Source organism: Haemaphysalis longicornis, unplaced genomic scaffold (genome assembly GCF_048455015.1).
Source record: "Haemaphysalis longicornis isolate Haplotype H1 unplaced genomic scaffold, Haemaphysalis longicornis Haplotype H1 scaffold_2, whole genome shotgun sequence".
NCBI classification, from domain to species: domain Eukaryota; kingdom Metazoa; phylum Arthropoda; class Arachnida; order Ixodida; family Ixodidae; genus Haemaphysalis; species Haemaphysalis longicornis.
In genome coordinates, this window is record NW_027526295.1 from 245,693,121 (window position 1) to 245,717,539 (window position 24,419).

Here is a 24,419-nt window from a genome sequence, read left to right on the forward strand (position 1 = left end):
GGCCTGCGCCCCGAACGTCCACCAGATTTAATGGCATGGACACAAAATCCACATGCTGACCACCCTCTCCCATTCCTTCGGGAATTGGAGAGCGTATATGTACACTCCGGGGTGTATGTGTACATATAATTTTCCTTATACTGAATAGCAAACTTCCGCAATAAAAAAAGCAGCCCATTTATGGTTCATTTGTGCACTTGACATGTACCGAGTCGAGCGACCTTGCACATTGTTGCCACTAGCACAACACAGTACACGCGAAGCTTACAGAACTTCATTCATGCGACCCAAGAACTCGCAAGAACTCGCACTCCAGTGAACCGGACCGGCGAGGAACAGGAACTCACCGGTAAGGTTCAAAAGTTGAGCGCACAAAGGCTGACCGTGTGAGAATGAGAGCCGCGCCCAACCTAATTCAGCTGAAAAAAAGCCTAGCAACCGAACTTACTTCAGGTTACTGAGAGTGTCCTGGAAACATTCTAAACTGACGTGGTTACGTGACCTCGCTTCATGAGTTCGCTTCAGTTTCGACGTTTACCGAGCCAAGATCCGTGCTGCACTCGGGAGCAAGTTAAGAACGGCAACAGCTCATGTAGTGTATCATTCCACCGAACTGACGGACCCGGATGTCAACGTCAGCGCGAGCGCGCGCGCAATTACTGTGCTTAATGCGTGACATCATCTGCTTTTTGTAGCGTCAGCTACACTGGCCGAGGTTGAGCAGTTTCGCGTGGCTCCTGGACAGCCGTGCTGCGCATGCGCGAGGAGCAGTGACGTCACACGGCGCGCAGCTAGAACGTTGCTCGCTGCCCGGCGTCTCTCACACACCCCACGCGCCCAGCGTCTTCGCCGACCTCCGTTCCGCACGTGGCGGCCCGGTCCACGATGATCATGCGAGGGGTGGCCGGGTGTGGAACCGATGGCTCGTGCGTCGCAGCAACAATGGCGTGCGCCTGCGGAACCAGCTCAGCTCTAGGGCGATTGGTGGCGCGGCGCCGGAACCGTTGATAAATATACATGTGTTACATAATGCGTATACCGTGTGTGTGTCATTGAAGCAGCAGTAAGCATGATAATCAAGCTAATCCTAGACAACCAGGAAACCTAAGAATAACGAGCTGAACCTCAGCTCACGCTACGTATATCCGGCATAGCCGAGCTAAGCCACTGCTATTTTCTCACGGAGTTTGTCGTCGCTGCAGGAATTTATAACCAGATTAAGACCGAGAAATTGCGGAAGCCACTCGTGTTACGCTCGAAACACTCGCAGTAACGCATTCCTTGCATCGCGATGAGGTACAGCCGACTACGGAGATGGGGCGCAGGTGCAACTTCCGTTGTCGTTCTCAAGTTGTCCGTCGAAAGTTGCGCCGCTGTCCTTTGCTCGTCTCGAACCGCCAGCTGTTCAATCACGCCGCTCGCCAATATCGCGAGAAACTCCTCCCGCCGGTCACGCGTTCCTCGAATTCGTGATAACTCGCAAATGAAGGGCTGAGCGATATACGCGCCTCGCGGGCTGCCAGCGGCTGGCGCCGCGTCAGCAGCTGCGGCGTGAACGAGGCCGCTGCCGGTGGCCTCCGCCTGCGCTTCCGGCCGATCGAGCAGGCGTCAGGGATCGGGGTTGATCGAGCCCTCCGGCCGCCGCCTCCCTTCGCGCTGACTGACAGCGACGACCTCGTCGCCGCCGCCGCCGCACCGGCATGCGCGCCTCTGTCGTCCCGCTGGCCACTCCCAGCGACGATGACGATGGCATACGGTCCCAATGGCGTCCCCGACACTCGCTGTCACGACTTCTACAAATATGCACACATATGTGCACACACACAAAGGGAGGAAAAGTCACCCATTCCTCGGTTAAGATATGTGCGTGCGTATTCATGAAGGAGGATTCTGGACAGCCACGGATGAGTCGAAGAGTAAGTATACTGAGTAACCTCAAGCGTCCGGTACAACGGATAGAAAACTACGTCCACCAATGTTTTACTACATTATATACGAACAGAATCGGTGCGTAAGCTGAAAATCCATTATGGCCCTGTAGAAGAAAGGGTGCGTGGTTACTGGATGGCAAAAAACAATGCTGTCGCATGCAAAACAGGAAAATTTGGAACTAGTCGCACTAAGACGAATGCGAGAGGTAGGCTCGAGCGGGGGGAAGCACCGCTTGGTTATCTTGTTTTCCTTTTGTTTCTTTAGTTTGTTTGTCCACCCCTTCGCGGTCAACGAAAGAACGTTGAGGTTGGAGTCGTTTAGGCTGTTATGTACCTTGACGAGCGCGACGCGGGCACCGATATCGGTCCAAGTAGTTGTCCTGTCCTTTCTCCGAAACTTTAGCCAGACGATAAAGACCGTATGCAGGCGATACGCTGCATAGATTCGAGGACATGAGGCCACGTTAGCCGGAACCCGGCTTATCTACCCTCCGCGCATCCTGCGCAGCTACCACGCTCTCCAACAGAAACCGCCGCGCATAGCGTGGTCACTGACCAAGCCGCCTAAGGTAGTACCGAAGCAGTCGCAGCGCTGGGTAGAAAGGCGGCGGCGGAGAAACGAACGGTAGGAGACGACGCGCCTGGAACGCTCTGCCTGCAGCGCTCCAACCGACCCCCCCCCCCCCCCCAGCCGTAGCCTAGCAACTCTTTTTCTTGCTCACTCGGCCGCTTTTCCCGCACAACGCCAATTAGTTTGTGCTATGGGAAAGGCAGCTCTGAGCAGCTCCGTCGCAGGCATCCAGAGGGACTTGACCCTTGGGGCCTGGAGAGGCCCCACGAAAGGCCCCACCCACATTTTGAGCTTAATCCCTTTGGACTGCTAAATCTCTCTCTTCCAGTCTGTGGCACCGATTGAGAGGCTTCGAACTACGACAGAACGACGTTGCCTAGCGACGCTCTTAGTCACGCGGTATTCTTTCCTTTTGTGACCTTGGCTGGCAGGCGTCACACACGACAGGCGCGATTTTACGAGATGGCCCCGCCTAGCCCTGTCGAGCTAAGGCAAACACAGCAGTGGAGTCGTATTTCGACACACGACAAGAACGAAGGAAGGAAGTGCGCGCGAAGAGCTAAGATCAAGACAAGGGACGCCCCCCTGTGCGCCAAGCATCTGCAACACTTCGGCACATCTTTGTCAGAGCAGTGATAGAGACATGCTAAAGGTAAGTACAGTTACTTTCAAGGTCCCCGCGCACGCTTTCAACGAAGGGAGTAGGGTTCAGTGCACCCGAAGCATGCCGACAGTAGCGCGCAGGGGAAGCTGACCTCCTTGCGGACCCTTCGTACGGCATTTATTGCGGCTCGCATCAGACAGAGGTCAGCGTGAAAGACGCGGCGATGCCGGCCACCACCGCACTGCCTCTGCCTTCCCGCGGGAGCACACTTATCAATAAGCGCGGGCGGACGAGGCAAAACGCGCCGCCGACGCTGCAGCTCCCGCGGTTCCGGCCCAGTGAGCGCGCACCCTGCGCACACAATGGACACAAGAGAGGCGCCGCCTCACCACGCTGGCCGCTGCGCGATCAAAACAGAGCGCTCGCCTCACGGTCATCGCGCGGCGGCGCGAGCGGATCAAGTGCGCGCTCAAGCGACGCCGAGGCAGAGGAGGCAAAAGAAGCCACTGGTTGCGCGCGGCCGCCGTGGCCTTTGTCGAGCGCCGATCGCTTGATCCCCAGCCGTGATAAACGGGACGATCTGGAACACGTCGACGGAAGGGCCCAGCAATGGAACTGCAGTGCTAGCGGCGCTTACATGGCAGACAGTATACCACCGCGGCGACTGTAGTTCGCAGATCGGTCGACGCAATACGGACAACACCCTAGCTTTGCAGGGGTTTCCAAAAGCACTGCATACGTTGCACAGCTCGTATTACTGTATCGCGCTGATTGTAACGAGTATTCATCAAAACGTTTGCGGACGATCTCTGATAGAGTACAACCTCACCGCAACATCGACGCACCTTGGAACTTCCTATACGTGATGACAACGTTCAAGGGACCCTGAAACACTTTTGATAAGCGCTTTCACTCTTTCCTTCACATCTGGAACCACTGCGAAAGCTATAGTTATCGCCAGCACGGAGCGGGACTGCGTGATTTGCTCGTCGCACCAGATACGCCTTCCATTTCCGCTTCGTTTTTGTGACTTTTTTTTTTTTAAGTTGCTACCGAAAAGCGTTCATTGCTGCTGCTGAAGAAAAACAGGCCAACAGCCGCTACATTGCCCTAGTGACGTAATTCGAGCCGTCGAAGAACGTCAAGACCGGGAAAGAGAAAAACCCTTTGAGCGAGTTTACAAGTTATCTGATGGGCATAGAGCGGTAATTTTTGGCTGAGGTACTTTGCGATCCCCTAATCTAATCTAAGTACTGGGAGTGTTGGGTGACTACGTTCTGCAAGCATTTAAGATTTCAAAAAAGTTGAAGGAAGTGTTGCAGGGTCCCTTTAAGTCTGCACCCGCATCACACTCATCCAAACACTCAGCAGAGGATACACGTGGATGGGAGATCACTAATCTAGTTCGTTAACATGCACTGGCTATGACGAGGAGAGCGTTCGGCTTTGACACTGATAAGCGGGGTGGTAAGTGTAACGAGTAGTCTGACGAGGACAGCGAGAGAACTCCTATAGACAGCGCGGCGAGCAGTCTTAGCAGACGAGGAAGATGAGTGGTGACAAGGTGCGCTTGGCGGGAATAAGTTCAGAGTAGAGAACACTTGCAAGGAAACAGAGATGAAAGGGATGAGAAGTGCATAGCTATAGAGGGACATGAAAAAAAGTTACGGCGAAGTGCTCGACTGAAAGGATACGAGTGCGATGTTATACGCAGGGTATTCTAAATCATAGCTGTAATAGCCTATGGTGCGATTTGACCTTTCGTCATTCGCAGTAAACATAAAGCGATGTTCGTACATGGACACCGCTATTCAACACTCTTTTCGTCGATTATCGATATAAATCTACGTCGATGCAAGCGACGCGGATGGTCTCGAGTTGAGTACACTCACAAGATACTTTTCCAAGGTCGTTCCCCTTCTTGTTCATGGTCTTTCCAGGGGGTACTATCCAGAAATCGAAAATAAAAAACTTCCACTTAATTCAGCATGCTTGCAATATTAAAAAAATCCTTTTACAAGGAAGGTGACTGTGCATCATCGTAATCAGTAAAAGAATGCCTTCGTCCTACGGTGGTTTTTTATAACCCGCCTATATAGCCAAGGAACCTGCTGATAAAAAAGAAAAAGGACACAACAGCATGGTATCGTGGTGCCTTGAATAGCCAGCGGACAATCAACTAAGCGCACGAAGGTTATGGCCAGAGTGTGCGTCAACACGACCGTAAACCGATCGTTGGCCTAATTAATCACCAACAGTACAAAAAAGGGACAGCTGCCACAACTAAAGGGATGATGCGCTGTACGGTCTGTGAAAGCAAAACGAATTCAATTAAAAGAAAAAATACATTTCCAATGGTATTGTTCAGGGAAGGCGAGTCATAACCAATAGCGTGAAGACACTTACCATGAGTGGTCGTTACTACCATGGTGATACGACTACATATCAGTTTATTTTCACGAGCTTCACCTTCCGTCACGACATCCTTCCACCAAGTGAGAAACGCATAGACGAGTGAGCTAGAGATGAACGGTAGAACAGACGTAGCTACCCAAACCGTCGAGTGGTGTGCCGCACTTACTTGCAGCAGCAGTATGGGCCACGGAGCCAGAGTGACGTCAGCAGCGGTAGCCCGCGACTTCTTTACTTTTTTTTTTTTGCTCAGTTAGGCATTGGCGGGGCGACGTTGCCCGGATGAGCGCGATTTTAACCACTTGTGAGGGTGGAAGCTTTAGAGAGTAGCTATGCCATAACTAAAACGTGCTTCTGTCCTTCTCTCTTGTGTTTTCGCCTGTTCGCGATGTTTTCCAGATACGAATTTAGGCCACCTGAACGTAGTATTGGCGCCGCTCAAGCCGGCAGCACGGCAGCCTGTATTTTTGTTGCTGTCCTTTTATTTCGCCTCTTTCTGACGTCAATTCTAACTCGGTGTTCTTTGCCGGGACAGGGGTTTCGCGGCGGCGAAGGCGGCGGCGTCCGCGTAACCAAGTGAGCGAACGAGACACCACAGGCAGAAAGAAAACGGAGGAGCAGCATTTGGCGAAAGTGTGAGGGGGAGGGCGGACCGCGCTAAAGCGTCATCTCCCAGCGCGTCGCTACGGCTCAGTATGTCTCGCTGCCTCCTGTTCACACTTTCGCCAGACGCTCCTCCCGCGCTTGTGGCTCATCCGAACTACGTGCCGTTTGCGCGGGAGGTTCAAACACGATTTGCAGAACATGCTCGGAGACCGCGAAGTGCTGCGAGATATCGGCAGAGTAGCGCGGCGCCTAGCGTTCGCTGATAACGCGATCACTTCCTCAGAAGCAGCCGATATATGCCCCGTTACCGAGAAGACCAATTCCCGCTGGGCACAAATTTCGCATTCGGGAGCATAGTAATCGTCATATGAATTTTTCTTTTCGATTTGTCTGCGTAAGTACCAATCCAAGGTGTGTTTTTCATTAATAGAACCTTCGTATTCACGGTTATGCACTGACGTTTTGCTTCAAATAGACCTACGGTTTTCTCTGCGCTGAACAGTGTTAAAATATTCGTGTTTTGCCACCTGTGCCTGTAGATTTGGAATGCACTGACGTCCGCGTAGCTGCCATGTTTGTGACCCACAAGCACAGCGAAAGGCTGCCTTATCTTTAGGAGCGCTTAAAAAGCCGGAAGTGGGTCACAAGAAAGGGCCGGGATGTCATGTGCAAACCATGTATATACCTCGTGTTCATGTTATTTGTTATGACGGAAATGCTTTTCGAAACTGTGTTCGGCAGTCCACCGGAAGCAGAAAATGGCTTCAAGCAAGAAAGGTTACACCAGGAAATACAAGCGGGATTCGCTGAGATAAGCTTTCAAATGGTAAAAAAAAAAAAAAAAAAAAGCGACTGGCAAAACCCGTGCAGTTTGCTGTTTCCTCGACAATGACGGTTCCGTATACGCTGCGCGGGTCTTCGCAGGCATTTTTGAGGCACGTTCTGTCCAATGCCGCAGCAGGGCTTCCCTTAACGCTAAATGGATTACCTGCGAGCGGCGAATGAGTCAGAAAGCATCCCCCAACCATACGATCAGATGGGATACGCGGTGCCAAGTTGCAAGCGAGCTACGCGCCCTGCCTTCGGGCGTTCTTTTTTTCTTTTCTTTTTAATCAGTTCGTGAAACGCCCTCGTGGCGAAGTACGACTATCAGATTCAGCCAAAAAGCGCAGAAAACTGGCGCTGCAGCGGCAGAAGGGATGTATACAAGCCGCGCGGCGGAGGGAAGGCAGCGATCAGCTGTGCGACGCTCGTATACAGCGCGCCTGACCAAGGCCGTACGTGTCCTAACCTCGGCGACGAGGTCTTTCCGAAAAGAAGCGCGCGGGGAGCGCCACCGACTTGTCGCGGCGCACTCGTATCATGCACGCATGACAGGCATACGCATACACATGAGCCGGCGGGAATGCCGCAATAATTTTGGTAAGGCGATCGCGGCAGGAAAGGCGCGAAAGATAGCAAGAGTTCGAGCTCCGTACATGATCTACTATGCAAGGCTGCTAACTGATGTTTAGGCGTTAACGAAACTGGAAAATGTCACGGATGCTCGCAGTTCTCAGCGAAAAGAGGAACTAGCGCCCATGAATGGCATCGCAGCAGAACTTGCTGCGATAACAGTCAGATATGATAGATGGCTTGCAAGCTCAGGAGCGGCGGGAAAGTCCAGTATGCACGACTGTACAATCCAGTTTTGCCCGAAACAATTCCGTTCGCTAAGGCTATGTTCAGACTACTGACGCAAAAGCCATATCGTGATCTATGGGCGTAAAAAAATAGCATGTAACCCACTTCGGTTGGCTGAGACGTGAAATGACGTCATTCTTTAAAGTTATTATATATACGACAGCTGCGGCAACAATCTGAACCCGGCCTAAGGAGGCTATGCCGAGAGCGCGCAGTTGCCACGTGACTGCAACGAAGTGCTGTGAAGGCGGCAGTAGTAGGAACTTAACTAACGGAAAAGTAACGCCTATGTTACGACGTTTTGTGCGGAATAACTGACGAAGCGATCCCTATACCGAGGCGACAGTAAGCTGTGGATAGTCCCCGGAGGCCGACGGGCGCGGCACATATCCTAGACTGTCTGGCAAACTTTCACGACGACCAAATTGTGACTTATTTCTCAAATCGCCTTCACTTCACAAAAAATTCAGCAAAATATATTGAGGTTTCAAACGTAAATGCCGGTTGGCTTCGCACTATTCTAAATCTGCAAATGAAAAAAAAAAAAAAAAAACATCACTCTTGAAGCTCTCAACGCTCTTGCAATGTATAGTTAAGCGTCAAGTTGCAAATAAAACAACAGCTAGATGCATAAACAGCGGACTTTGAATCGTCACTGTCATATAAACTTCGAATTGCTCCCGCTTCGATTTGCGCCTCCATATACATTCCACTAGGCGCGTGTGGAGTTCAGTGCACGCACAACAGCTCGAATGTTTTCACTGGGAACGGCTCCCCGTCACTTCTTGTCACACGCAGGCACATCAACAAATTATACAGGCTCTCACAGACCAAATCTGGTCTTTAGAAAAGCAATTAAATATTCCCAGCCTAGATGCAACAGTAAAAAAAAAAAAAGGAAGAAAGCTTTCTAGGACACTATTCGTTTTTCGCACCCTCTGTTTCGCGAAATTTGGAACCCGCAAAATATTCCGAAACTTCGCTTAGAGTAGGTCGCACGTAGGCATGAGCGTTTGCACACCCCTTTCAAAAGACTGGAAGTGCATAATGTACAAAGTTAGCAACCAGCTAGGAACACGTCCGAATGCTTGTGGCTGCAGTTTCCCGAGACATATATAGTTCCGGAAAGCAGCAAGCACAAACCAAGTAGGTGAGTGGAGCAATTTTGGCGTACAGTAAGCCCTCGTTAGTTTTCGGGAAAGAAAATTGGCTTCGTTATAAGTAGTACTTCGTTAAAAACGGATACAGTTAGCCCTCAATTCACTGTGGAGAAGCATAGAACACTTAGAGCAAAGCAATATTTCGAGTAAAGCGATTTCGATTTCGGGTAAAGCGATATTTTGAGTAAAGCGAGTAAGGCGCTAGGGCAGGTTATTTGCGTCTCAAACATCATGTGACTTACGTCCAAACCTGCGAGTTGCTCATTAGCAGCTGAACATATAACAGTTACGCCAGCGGAAGAAGACGCCTCGGTCGAGGACAATTTCAGAAGCACCCTGAACTCACCCACTGCGATCGCAAGAGAATCGAAGCCGCGTGCTTCACCGATGGAAATCCGATTTCTGCCGCCAGCGCCCCAGGTCCACGCATGCTGGACACTCTGAAGATTACAAAGATTAAGCTATCTTGAAAGTAATTACCTCTGACAATGTAATGAAAGTCATGACAATGGCTCGAAACTTAATTACGTCCAGGTGACATTCGTGTATATAATGCCGTGACTCTTGCGACAGGCGTGACAGAAGCCATTCGGCCTTCCGCGACAAATTGTTTCCTTTTTTTCTTCCGTCACTCGGACGCGGGGCGCACATGAAAGGGGTCACCGAAGCTCGACAACTGCATCGCGTGCATAACGTAATCGAGGCCCTCTTTTTCCACCGACGTCTTCTCCCGGCGAAAGGATTGCAGTTACGTGTATACTACGTACACAAAGGCCGGCTTCGCAGGCCGTTACGGCAACGCACTGCGCTTGGGTGCACGCGCTGTCGCCAAGTGTGCATGGCGGGCCTCAATGCGGCATTATGGTGTACAGAACGGCCTCGGAGGGGAAGCGAGAAAACGGCAGTTCGCATTCACGCGTACTGCCACACCAACAGGGCGTGCCTTCGCAGCTACTACGTCGAGAAGAAATTTTATCGTTGGGCTGAGCTAGCGGCGATTGCATAGTGCAATTTAATTGGCACAGTCGCCAAGATAACCTAACAGCGCATGCGCAGCCCAGTCCAGAACATGCCAAGCTGTTTTCAATGCTTAAAGAGTGAAAATGTCTATAGTAAGCAATATGTCTATAGTAAGTATGAGTACTACTTGCGCGCACGCAGCGCGGGCGTGCCTTGGTAAAGAACACGTGTCAAGGCGACGGGACAGGGAAGAATAAAAAAAAAAACGTTACAAAAGCTAGTTGTATACTTGTGCACCTATTTAGGCGGAAATAAAAAAGCGAAACCATAAGATGAAATACCACGGGCTTCTGCAAGACACGGCGGCATTAGCGAGTCCAGTGCTCATGAAATAGGTGCTTACGCATACCCGTCGGGGTGTGCTCAGTGGCTAAGGCGTTGTGCTGCTGAGCACGAGGTCGCGGGTTGATTCCCGGCCCCGGCGGCCGCTTTTCTGGTGGAGGCGAAAAGCAAAAACACCCGTGTGTACGAGATTTCGGCGCACGTTAAAAATCCCAGGTGATCAAAATTGATCCGGAGCCCTCCACTACGGCGCGCCTCATCGCCTGCGTTGCGTTGGCGCGTTAAACCCTGCAATCAATCAGTCAATCATTCAATCAGCCATGCTCGTCGCAAGATCCTTTGCTCGTCGCTGCCTCTAATAATAGAATTCAGTCTGTGCAAAGCCACCTGTATGACATTTCCTGCCACGTCAGCCACCTTCCATTGGCAGCAGTATATGGACGCCTGAAGCATGTCCGAAGGCGTGAGCCACACCAAGTTCAGGCCCCAAGAGCCATGAACGTGGACAGGGTGCCTCGATTTACGCGCGTCCGGCGGCGCTTCAATTCTCCGTCACCCTAACCGTGGAGGCGCAGGGCCGCCACCTCGCGAAGGCTGAAAAACCATGCAAATTGTTTCGCATGGTTTTCGTGAAGCGGCGCTACCCGACGGACAGTGCTTCGGCCGGCAGCATGTGGAAAGGCAAGCCAGCGGGGAAAGGCAGGTGAGGGCAGCAGGAGAATAGCTGTTCGGCCCTTATCGGCTGATGCGATAGGAAATGTTAAACAGGCGACGTTGTAAGCCTCATGTTGTAAGCCTCATATGTAAGCCTCATCGCCCTGCTTCAGTTATCAAAAGCCTCTTCTATCACGCGCCATGCCACCTACGCCCACAAAATGAAGGAATCTAGGACAACGGCGTGATAACAAAAGCCGAGACAATATAACGGTTTTTTTAAGTGGGAAGGCTTTCTGGCCTCCCTGGTAAATTACACACCCATTACCTCGTACAGCTCTCGCTCCCAGCAAACCCGCCTGAGACAATTTATGACTAGTACGAAAACCTTCACCCTGCTAAACGACAAAAGATTTTTCGTTCTCCTAATCAAGGCATATGCATCACCTGCGAAATTCAAGACACTACCGAACATATTCTTTGGACACGCCATCGATTTACAAACTAAAGGCAGATTCTTCTTGTCACCCTTTCCGCTAACTTAAGACCAAACTCCTTAAAAGACCTCCTCCACGGATCCACCATACCAAGCCAATAAGCAAAAGCGGTCTAGTAGCTCTCTCCTGCATCGCAACCCACGATCCCCCCCCCCCCCCCCCCCGCTATTTCCCGCCCATACCTAGCATGCACCACAGGTTCGTGTTATCTCTAGGGCGGTCAGATGCATTAGAAAAAGACTGCGATTTTTTTTAAATTTAATAAATGCTAAAAAAGAGGCGATGATAAGACAACGTTGGGAGCGCATTTCGTAGCCGTCTTTACATCGGTTTTCGGTACCCATACTCCCTCCGTAGATGGCTATGTATTGCACAGCAGACAATAATTCTGTAACGTTTAGAGCTTTACTGTGAGCTAACTAATATGACAAGTAAACGAAACTCGGCATAATGGTAGAGTCGTCTCAACGGCTGTCATATAATGTGTCTCGAGATAGTTTCGATAACACGAGTTGATCCGTTTTCTGTAATCACACACTCCCCCGCCCCGTAATAGGCCATGTTTCACTGCGCAACACGAAATGTGGGAAAGCCAGCTTACAAATACCAAGCTTCGAGCGACCTCTTTAAAGTTGGCTTCACCTCTAAACATCGTGCATTGCTAGGAAGACATTGGTCAGGGGCAATATGAGCCAAAATATGAAAGCCCTGGGACCATTTTTTTTTATTATTATTATTGTTTCCACACTGGGAACCGGTTAACTTAACATTCACGAAAGACAGGAGATTCTTACAGCGTTTTATAGGCGACATTTCTTTCCATGTTTAATGTCGTCAGCTGAAAATCGGCGCTCAAACTACGCGGCAAGCCGCTAGCTATTGTTCGTTGTCATTTTGAGAGCTACGGCGCAGGTTTTAATGATAATCAAAAAGGGTTCGTTTGCTGTCACGAGCCATCGCATTTGTTTACTCAGCCGACAACACGCTGCACAGGGGTGTCACTGCACTCCCGGTATACACGCTGCGTTTGTGTTCTGTCAAGACGCTCCGCAGCCACACCCCGCTGTTTCTTCTCTTAACACATGCAGGTCGAGAGAAAGAAGCTTCCGCGTACTCGCGCCAAAAGGGCTGCGCGGCGGCGAAGAAAGATCCGTGGCCGCTGAAGAAAGCAAATTCGCTGACGACAAAATAAATCCCGATAACGGCCGAGAGTAAAACATGTCTCGTGCAGCAATGTCCTTCAAAAGCGGGTCTTTCAAGGTCGCTGTAGAAAACAAACCCGTTACCTCTGAGTTAACCGAGAGTACAAAGCAGCATAGGAATAAGCGCGTCCATCATTTGATACCGCGACACGGCCTAGCACGATAAACGCGACGTCAGTGAAAAGAAGAATACCATAGCCATGACCGCATTCTTACGCACAGGTGCGTGTATATACATCCGAACTGCCTTTGCGTCTATGTTTGCCGTTTTCTTCGTTTTCTTATTTACTGACGCGATCATCCACGCACCTCCGTTTGTCGATTTATTAATCCGATCACGCTTTTCGGCGGCAGAAAATACAGCCACTTATTTTAGTCATTATGTATACGTATAATAGAGCAGTTGTTGGGCGTGCTAAAACCCCGGAAAGCGCACAAAAATGTACATCAATGCACTCCTCAAGACTGCATAGACGAAGTTAATGCTTTGCCTTTTGTAGGTGCCCTTTTGGTTGCGAAGAAATAAGCGTGGCGCGTGCCGGGCTGAGCTGTTTGTTCACCGCTCACCCGTTTAACCCCATCGTCGCTACGTCGGGCTCATGCTGCCGCAGCCAGCGCGGCCCGAAAGCGGCAGACTGATAGACGCCGAAGGACACGTACGCAACAACCAATCCAGCAGACAAGCGGGGGAAGAGGGGGACAGTGGTTGCAGTCGAGACGAGTGGCGTTTGTCTGGACAAGCTGTGTATGCAAGCCTCGCGGGACAAGACGCGAGAAAAGTGCGCGAGCCTGTCGTAGCGGTGAGCGGGTTCGAAAACGCCGAATTTCGCGCTTCCTCACTAGTACGACCCGGTCGGTGCTGCGCGAAGGAGCCGGTGAGATGGAGGGAGTATGAGTCACTGATATTGTAGCCTACTGATGACATAAACCCGCCGTGAGTAAAATTAAATGTCAGTCAATGAGGTGATAAATCCATAATTCACTCGGTTAACTTACAGCCGGGTGCACTTAAAGCCGCCAAGCCACCGGAGGGATGAGATAAAGAAATTTAACGGCAAAGAATGGATTAAGGAGAGAGAGAGAGAGAGAGAGAGAGAGAGAGAGAGAGAGAGAGAGAGAGAGAGAGAGAGAGAGAGAAAAAACATTTTAATGAGCTCACGCTGCAGGATAGGAGCAGCTGAAAGCCAGTTGGAGTGTCATCAAGTCATCATCATCAATGACCCTGCAGTGGTCGAGGATGATGATGATGATGATGATAGTGGTGGTGGTGGTGGTGGTGGCTATGACGATGATGACGACGACCACGGTGCTGATGATGGTGATGGCGATATTAACGGTGATGATGACGAAGATGATGATGACGACGATGATGATTAAAGCAGCTAGCTTACCGGACAGCAAACACGCGGCAGTGCTCCAGGAGCTGATCTTACCGACGGTACAGGATGCGAGACGCATAGCAAGAAATTTCGGAATGTGCACGGAGGGAATCTACGTGGAGAGAGTCTACGCAGCTTTTCCCAAGATAAAAAAAACGGGGAGGGGGGGCTACTCTCCAACGCAGCCTCCTCCTGTCGAGGAGAGAGCGAGGAAAGGCGCTGCTGCGTACGACGGTGAGGTGCCCCTCGAGAGCGCTAGCTGCAGCAGCGGGGTCGGGGCGGCCACTGGGTCGCGTCGGCGACCCAAGCAGGCGGGCGGCCGCTCGTGCAATACCCGCAACAGGGCCTCGCGCCGAGGCCTAGTCTCCCGAGAGAGTTCAGAGACCCGAGACATCTGGAGTTGGCGATCGCCGCCGCCGCGTGCATACCGACACTTGCGCGATCGCCGGGCGCGCGTCAAGGAAACGCACGCAGTCTCGGCGGCCTTGGTGATTGGCAGCGCGAGCGCGCGCTCCGGATACTTGCACACAGGGCGACATGAAGGAAGCACTTTTCAAGACACACCGCGTAACAAGCCTGACGACAGGCGGCCCAGCAGATCGCGGCCGCGACTCGATGTTCCAGCCACCGCTCAGAGCTTTAACTGACGCACGATGAACCCAGCGGCCCACTCTCTTTCTCTCCAAAGAATGTCGTGTAACCTTAAAAAGGCTGAACGGGCCCGAAGCTGTCGCAAAACCCCGATAGGCCGCCACACAATGGCTGGAAACAAATGATGCTTGCCTATATTCCAATAAGATATACAACACGCGTTGCTTTCGATAAATGCTTTCGATGGATTTCGACGGGCATCACAATAACCCTTTAACGCTACCGCTGATGCGCTGTTACCAATGTGTTCACTCCTTACCGCCGTTAGCGTACACGACCCTAGATCCCCTCCGAATAGAGCCCGCAACCAATGGCAAGAGCGGAAGGATTAACCCAGCCCCACCCAACGACGACCTGCAAACACCGGCGCTAACAGCTTGGCCCGCGGCAGCGCAAATACGGCCTCCTGCGGCCCCTTCGCAGTCTGCTGGAGCGATCATGACCTCTCCGCAACGTCGAAAAAGAAAAGTACACGAAGCGCGCACCTCTCCCGACAAAGGCCAGCCGTACAGGTGTCAGCTGCGGCGAACGCTAAGCTGCAGGGAGCAGAACGACATACAGCGCCGGCCCTGTTCGCACTGCGATTCCTGCGACGTGAGCGTGCGGGAGCTTGACAGCGCGTTGGGAGACGAACGCTTACTTTGCGTCACGCTAACCGGTTGACGGGAGAACGGTCGGAATAATAATTGTGCAACACAGTTCGGGGCCACTCGTACCCGCGCGCTCGTACGCCGTGCCTTCTATTATTTTTAATGCGCTAGCAATTTACCGCTACGCGCAAACTGCCGGCATTGGACCTACACCTATGCGCGTTCACCCAGCGCGCACGCACGCATACTATCTCTCCCTTTCTCTCTTTGATGGCTGTACATCACAGAGCACTTGGTGACAACTTATTAGACAATTAGGTGAGCATTAAACAATAGTTAACGCGTCATCCATAGCAGCGCCAGACGGAGCTGTCGAGCTTCGAGACTAGAACCACGAGATTCTAACTTCTCTTACACGTACACATTTTTTGTGTCTTCAGTATCCCTCTTTTGTGTGCCTATGAGTGTGGGTGTGGACTTCCCGCCCCAATGGTCGCAAAGAATGAGGCATATACGGATTTCCGCACTTAGGGTCAAGAAATGGAACCCCAAGTAAGTGTTGCCACGAACTTCTACCGCGTTGAGCAACCACATAGCTAAAGAAACTCCAAGTCAAAAGAAAATATTCGTGCAATTCCAGGGCCACCGACTCAGGTAGCAGGTAGCAGGGGCTTATGAATTAATGACTGAATGAATGAATTTATTGTTAAACTGGAAAGGAAAGACCGCCAGCAGGTGTAGTTTGTCTCACCTAAAGATGGACACTGGAACGCCTGCTGGTGTGGGGGTGTGGCAAATGGGGAACACAGGCAGACAGGAAAGGGAGAAGAGAAAGATGGAAAGGATATTGAGAGCGCGAAGCTCCGAAGAGTAGAACTTCATTTATTGCACTTCCACATTATCTCCCTTATCAAACACTTCGAGGAACGCTTCGTCTACTTCTGGACTGATCATAATCATCGTTCGTTCCTGAACCGGTGCTTGGAGACGGCTGTCGTAAAATAAACGCCCTACTTCACCAAGTACCCAAGGCCCTTGCAATATATATATATATATATATATATATATATATATATATATATATATATATATATATATATATATATATATATATATATATATATACGCACAAAGTAGAAGTACGCTCTTCGGAAGTCTCCGAAGAGCGTACGTCTACTTTGTGCGTATTCCTGCAGCAACTAAGGGCTCCACTTCACGACTATATATATATATATATATATATATATATATATATATATATATATATATATATATATATATATATATATATATATATATATTTATTTATTTATTTATTTGATAATACTGTTGACCCTCTAGTGAGGGTCGTTACAGGGAGGGAATAAACACTGCAATAACACACAGTGATGAACAAAACACTGCAAAATACTGCAAGAGAACAAAACACGGAAACAAAATACGGCAAGGGAACAAAACGGTGAACTGAAATGCTCCTAGCGCACAGTCATGAACAGATTTCGGATGACGCACTATTTCTAAAAAACATATCTGCAGCTAATTCAAATTGATGTACACCCGAGCACTCCACAACATCGTTTGGTAGTTTATTCCACATTTCAATGACATCCGGAAAAAAAGAATACCGATACACGTCAGTGTGCGTAATAACAGTTCGAATCGCTCTGCTGTGATTTTTTCGCGAACTATGTTTTGGAGGCGCTTTCACATACTGTTCCTTATCTAGTTTTAATGATCCATGCAATATCTGGAAAAGAAATTTCAGCCATTGTTTCATTCTTCTGCTTTCCAGAAGTTCCAACCCGCACTGCTGAAGCATATCTGTAACTGAATCTGTGCGGCGATACCTAGAACATATAAAACGTGCTGCGATTCGCTGTATTTTTTCTACCTTCTTTTTTAAACCCTTTTGGTGTGGGCTCCATACAACATTTGCATATTCTAAAACGGGCCGTATGAAAGTCTTGTAGGCAACTAACTTAATTTCTTTAGTCGCGTTTGGTAGCTTCCGCCTAAGAAAGCAAAGCTTTTGATATGCTTTGGTGTAGGTATTATGCACATGAATGCGCCAATCGAGATTATGCGCCACTGTCACCCCTAAATACCGGAAGCTCTGTACCTCGGTCAAGGCATATTCCCCTATATTATATTCAAATCTTAGAACATCCCGCTTTCTTGTTACATGCGTATATGTTGTTTTTTTTATAATTGATTTCCATGCCCCACCGTTGACACCATAGATTTAATGCTTGCAGGCATTTGTTGAGTTCAATTTGATCGTTGGGGCATAGTACACGAGAATAAATCAAACAATCGTCCGCAAAAAGTTTCATCTTAACAGGTGCGTTGACAATGGCAGGAATATCATTTATGTACATTAGGAACAATAACGGTCCTAAAACGGAGCCTTGAGGCACTCCAGACAGAACTTCGCATTTTTCTGATACGCTTGTTCCAATTTTGACTCTCTGAAAACGATTTCGTAAGTACTGCTCGATCCACGAAACAATACCCTCACTAATTCCTAGCCTTCGCAATTTGTAGAGCAGAGTATGATGCGGAACCTTGTCGAATGCCTTCGCAAAGTCTATACACACAACGTCTACCTGTTTGCATTCATCTATAGCCTCGCAAAGGTCATGGACAGTTTCGATTAATTGAGTGACTGTCGAAAGGCCAGATCGGAAGCCGTGCTGGAATTGACATAGCAAATCGTTTTTTTCTAAGAAGTTAAGAATGTGTTTGGCTATCATATGCTCTAATACTTTACAACACACCGATGTTAGCGAGACGGGTCTGTAGTTTGTAACGGACAGTTTATTTCCACCTTTATGTATCGGAACAACGTTCGCGTCGCGCCAGTCCTGAGGTACTGAATTATCCCTTAATGATTTTTCAAACAAAAGCTGCAGGTAATAGGACATCCACTCAGCGTACCGTTGAAGGAATGCTGTGGGTATTTCGTCTGGGCCACATGATTTCTTTGGGTCCAACTTTAACAAATGTTCAAACACACCCTCCCTCCTAATTTTCAGGTCTTCCATTGGGTACTGTATTGAATAGACTAGGCTTTCGCTCTTATTGTCACCGCTATACTTTGTGAAAACTGATTGGAAGAAACGATTAAATAGGTTCGCGATATCTTTTTTTTCTGTCAGCACTACTTCGCCATCCATTATCTGTTCGATTGCGTCCTTCTTATCTGTAAAGTATCGCCAGAATTTTTGTGGTGAGCATTTGAGGAAATCTGTGAGCGTTTTATTAAAAAACGTTTTCTTCGATTTTACTAAGGCGGATTTCAGACTTTTTTTAGTTAGTGAAATTTCCGTAGGGTTGTTCTTTTTTCGTAATCTTTTTAGCTTGCGCTTGAGGTGAATTATGTCTGTAGTTATCCAAGGATTTTTCTGTTTTGATTTCTTCGTTCGTGTGGGAACAAATTTGTCAATGCAATGTTTTATAATACCTTTAAGACGCTGCCATAGTTCTTCTACACTTTCGTGGTGGGATGCTATTTGAAATTCGTCTAATCTGCTCTCCAAAACGTCTAGGATGGACGTGTCATCCGCACGGCCATAATCTTTAACATGTACCAATTCATATGGTTTTCCAGAGGCCCTTACGCTCACCGGTATATTCAAGCAGACCATCTTGTGATCAGATAAACCTTCGTCAATTGATACAGTGTAATCCGCCACTCCACCAGATATGAAAATCAAGTCCAACACTGACTGCGACTTTGCGGTGACCCTTGTAAATTCTTTAACTATTTGGTTAAGATTATACGAAAACATAATCTGCATCAGTTTATTCGTACTATTTACTTCAACTTGACCCGTTGATAGATTTTCCCAATTAATATGTGGCAAATTAAAGTCACCAGCCATAATTAGCCTTGTATTTTCATTTACATGCGAGTTTAGAAAAGAATTCAAGTCATCCAAAAATTTTGGTGAAGTGGAGGGTGGCCTATATACAGTCCCTATCAAATACACCTTGTTTGCGTAGGTAATCCGGCACCATACCATTTCGGGTAGAGTGCAGTGCAAAGGCATGGTACTTATAGTTCTTTTCACAATGATAGCCACTCCCCCACCTCTAGTATCTCTGTCCCATCTAAACACTTTGTAAGTGGGTGGAAAAATGCTACTGTCACTAATTTCATTATGCAACCACGTCTCAGTTAAGAGCAATACATCTGGGTTTTGAGAAATTAATAAATGTTCCAGATCAGTTGTTTTGTTAGCTATACTGCGTGCGTTCAAAAGTATGATTCTTAGCTATGGCTGCGACGAATCGCTTTCCGTGCCAGAATTCTGGCCTGAAGTAGGCGGGCGTTGCTGGTTCTGGCTGGCAGATTTACCTTTTCGCCCCTTTGGACGAGTCTTATCTTGTTCCGTCCGGAACAGGCAACGTTCATTTTTTTCTTGATCCCAGACGTAGATGCGATTGCCGATCTTGAGTTTATCGTGTAGCAGTTTTACTTTGCCACCGGCTGCTCTTTCAGATGCACTGCTTTGCCAAAGTTTTTTTCTAACTTCAACAGTATCTTTTGCGTAGTCTCGACTTATGCTTATCAAACTTCCTTTCAGCTTGCCACAATTCTGCAACACACGCTCTCTTTCTCGCGAGTCGTAAAAGTGCATGAATACCGGCCTATTACCCCCCGTTTTTTTCTTGCCAAGACGATGAATTTTGTCGATCGTGTTCACTTGCACTCCCAAGGTTTCTTTAAAAATATTCTCGATTACAGCTTTTTTCAGGTCGTCGTCTGATTCGTCCTTGTCTTCCTCGATACCATAAAGCAAAAGATTATTGGATCGGCTTCTGTTTTCATATTCTACCAACTTCTCTGCCTGTTGCCGTACAAGAGATTCTAAATTTCGTACTCTAACACTCATGTCTCGAATAACGTCGAGCACGGCGTTCATTTTTTCACATGTAGCATTCACCTCGGTCATATCGGCTCTAAGTGCGTCTATTTTAGCTTCTGATGTAGCCTGGTTATCAAGAATTTGTTTCAACATTTCCTGCGTCGAGGGACCAGGATTTTCCTCAACATCTCCCGACAGCAGCAGTGACATCACCAAAGACCACGAATCAACAACACAAGTCAAGTAAGTGTATATATATATATATATATATATATATATATATATATATATATATATATATAAAGACTAATAAGCTTTTTTAAAATCTTAGGCGGCCCGCGCACTTCAAGCGAACCACTTCCAATCACCTGTCTGCCCCATAACACCTCTAAACCCGCACGTAGCGAGCCGAGCCGCTGCCAGCTTCGAAAACATAATGGAAACAACGAGGCGCGGTGGACACGGCCAGCCCAGCAGGGCGGCCCCCGCCGCGTGGCGCAATTAAGATAGAAAAGACCGGAGAGTGGGGGGCCCTGCCAAGGTCGGCCTTCTCAAGGTCGCCCCGGCCGGGGGCAGCGGTTCGCCACCGCTCGGACAGCCGCGAGTGAGGCGCGCCGGCTACGAGCCGTGCTGTATCGCGCTGTTGCGTAGTCAGCAGCGACCCGTATCAGGGGCAATAATCAGATATCAAATCACCTCTGTGGGTCGGATTCAGTACCGTGACTTGCCGCGCTCAGGTAAGTAAGAAATAAAGCGCAGTGTCAATCGGGGAGCCGCACCACGTCTGCACGCAAAGACTACACCTCTCTTGAAATTTTACCCTGCAAGTATACATGCACACACACAAACGAACGAATATTTAAACACTGAAGCACGTTTTATTTCAGTGGACTTTCATGAAACACGAGCCGGTCATGAAGCTGTTCCGTGCCTCCCCCTAAACAACAACACGCTTCGCGGCTTGCATTAGAAAGATCCGGGGCGCATGCTCTGTGATTTTATTAGAGCAACGAAAGCTATTCAAACACAAGCCCTACGATAAGCGTTTGTCCAGTTAATTTGTCTCGTACGTTACATTTCTTAGCACCAAAGAATAGAAACACATCTTCCAACACACCGCGCCCACAAGACCTGTCATTCGGGTCATTCAATTCTTATTTTATTCCAGTGAACACTGGGTGACCACGGTCGACCTTGTAAACCAACCAACGAGCCAGAGCTGCGATTTCACTAATCGCCAAGCCAAGCCAAGCCAAGAGCGCGGAGCGTCCGCCAGCGTGACCGACATCGCGCTCTTGACGATAGGGTTTGCTTTTTCCTCCGGCCGCCCCTCAAGGAGCGAATATGACGTGCTGCCCGAAGATGCGAGTGGAGGGACGTCCGGGCACACCTTTCCGAGAACGAAAATGAAAGGCTCCGAGTGCGGGGGCGCTCCCGTTGGAGCGTTTCGTCAAAGAGGTCTTCAATGCGCGCCCACGAGCCGTAATTTGCGCACGCCAACGCCGACGCGCGCTGCAGAAAGAATGCGAGGCGGATTCGCCGGAGAAGCACTTAGAGCGACGTGTCGCAATTCGCAGGCCGAAAGGGCGCAGCGCAAAAGATAATAATGTCAAGCATCAATCGCTACTCCGCCAGACAATGAGGCTGCAGCGGCTGCCGGGAACTCATAAGGTTGGTCGGTACAGCCAGCATTTTTATCGCGCTATGTGCGTTTTAAAATCCAGGACGCAACACTCGCAATACCACTCGTCGAAGTTGCAGGTAACGTTTGTTGCGAAGCAAGATTCATATTAAAATTTGAACGAGAAAATGAATTGATTGATTGATTGATTGATTGATTGATTGATTGATTGATTGATTGATTGATTGATTGATTGATTGATTGAAGTGTTTAACGCGCCGACGCAACGCAGGCGATGAAGCACGCCGTAGTGGAGGGCTCCGGATTAAGTTTGACCGTCACCTAGGGATCTTTATGCAAAGGAAATTTTGACATCCTCGTGAAATCAGTGGCTAGACCTGGTTCCGATCGGAGTCGGAGCATGCACTAGATTGTGTGAACTGCAGCAGAATCAACGGGGGCAAACCACGCTGCATTACCACTCGGAATCATTGCTAGGAGCTTCAACCAGTAACGCCACAGCTGGGTCGTCTCACTGAATTCGGGTCATCACCATCATCATCACACCATCATCATCATCATCATCATCACCAGCTTATCTACGCCCACTGCAGGGCAAAGGCCTCTCCCATTATTCTCCAATTACCTCGGTCCTGTGCCAACTGTGACCAATTTATCCCCGCAAACTTCTTGATCTCATCTGCCCATCTAACTTTCTGCCGCCCCCTGCAACGCTTGCCTTCTCGAGGGATCCACTCTGTTACCCTTAATGACCAGCGGTTATCTTGCCTTCGCATTACATGCCCTGCCCACGTCCATTTATTCTTCTTAATTTCTACTAATATGTCTTTAACACCAGTTTGCTCCCTAACCCACTCCGCTCTCTTCTTGTCCCTTAATGTTACACCTATCATTTTCCGCTCCATTGCCCGCTGAGTCGTTCTCAATTTAAGTTGAACCCTCTTAGTGAGCCTCCAAGTTTCTGCCCCATAGGTGAGTACCGGTAAGATGCAGCTGTCATACACTTTCTTCTTCAGCGACAATGGTAGGCTGCTATTCATTATCCGAGAATGTCTGCCATATGCACCCCACCCCATTCTGATCCTTCTAATTATCTCTGCCTCATGGTTGGGATCTGGGGTCACAACTTGGCTTAAGTATATATATTCGCTTACCACTTCCACTGCCTCGCCATCTGTCTCAAACTGCTGTGCTGTCCCGAGGTTATTGATCATTACTTTAGTTTTCTGCATATTAATTTTCAGCCCACGGTTCTACTCTGTTCGCCCAGTGCGGAAAGCATGCTTTGCAATTCGTCTCCCGAGTTACTTAGCAAGGCAACGTCATCAGCAAATCTGAGGTTACTGAGGTATTCTCCATTAACCCTTACTCCCACCTGTTCCCAATCCATCATAACCCGGGCCATCATAACCTCACTTCAATCTGAAACCCGTTCATTATCCAAAGCACAATACGAAAAAATTACAATTGGAAAGGCGGGTACAAAAATACAGCTGAAACATCAGCGTGAGATACGAACGCCTAAAAAGCGGAGACAGGCCCCCCCCCACCCCCCTTTTTCTTAAGAAGAACTGCGAGTTGGGCTCGTTGGCATAGGTTCATGATGGGTACAGCGCAGGGGTCTCTCTTGTCCAAGTTGTCTTTTGCGCTGTACCCATAATGGACCCCCTTTTTCTGAAATCCTTTTGAAAATTCCGTGTTCCCCTCCCTTATAAAAAAAGGATAAATAAATCGGAGAACAATATCCACTCTAGTAAAGATATATGGCACGGTTAAAGCGAGTATAAAATACACAAACTGGGCTAAAAGTCAATATCTAAAGCCAAGGGGACGGGCCCTTCTATACAGGCGACACAGACTATCAGACCGCTCGGGGCAAGCTCGTTCTCCCAGTCGCGGCAGATACACACATTCGGACTTTCGACCGCCGGTCACTTCCTTCCGGGAGAGCGGTTGGTGAGCGACTACAGGTACGGAGTGCACGGACACTTGCCTCCGCGCTGCAGTGACGCCGCGGCGTCCGCCGGTCCGACGCCGCGGCATGTATCCGGGTCACGGCGAAGCGCTCCGGTATGCGGGCTGCTGCGCGAATCGCCCCGGGCGCACTCGGTCACCCCAGCTGAGATGTTGCGCGGATTCGGAAACTCCCCGGCCAAGAATCGGCGGACAGCTGCAGGACTGCGCCGCTATCGCCGCGGCGGCGGCGGCCGCCCCTGCAAGATTTTCCCGATGGCCTCGCTCGGGCAACGCGAGTCAAGCCTAAAAGCCTGGTTCACCATGCTTGCACATGGCGCCCTCGTCGTCATTTTTCTTTTAAGGTTTGTGGAAGCGGCCACAGCTTCGCTCGAAGAAAGATCAAAACTGTAAGCACACCGGCAAGCGTTAAGGCATTCGGCCACCGTTGGTGCTTGTCGCTCTTGCCCATTTCTCTCACCCTCTCCCGATATCCCGATATATATATATATATATATATATATATATATATATATATATATATATATATATATATATATATATATATAGGGGACCTCTCAACTCTCAAACATCGCAATAAACAGCACGCCTTGTTCCGTCCTGGGCTTAGTTGTGTTGCCCTACTTGATGCGATAGAAGTTGCAGTTTGGCAACTTGACTTGCCCTAACAAATCAATCAGCAATGTTTTA

General features: G+C 49.1%; 1 protein-coding gene across 4 annotated transcripts in view; it reads right to left on the minus strand.

Annotated features, from left to right (window-relative positions):
• Positions 1-24,419, minus strand: part of LOC144170294 (uncharacterized) — a 209,232-nt gene that overhangs the window by 95,351 nt on the left and 89,462 nt on the right. For 2 of the 4 annotated variants that reach the window (XM_077699993.1, XM_077699997.1), the window contains exon 2: positions 4,999-5,052. The exons of the other annotated variants lie outside the window; for them this stretch is intronic. In XM_077699993.1, the coding sequence (XP_077556119.1) occupies positions 4,999-5,052 (54 nt within the window). The remainder of the gene's footprint in view (positions 1-4,998; positions 5,053-24,419) is intronic. 4 annotated transcript variants of the gene reach the window in all.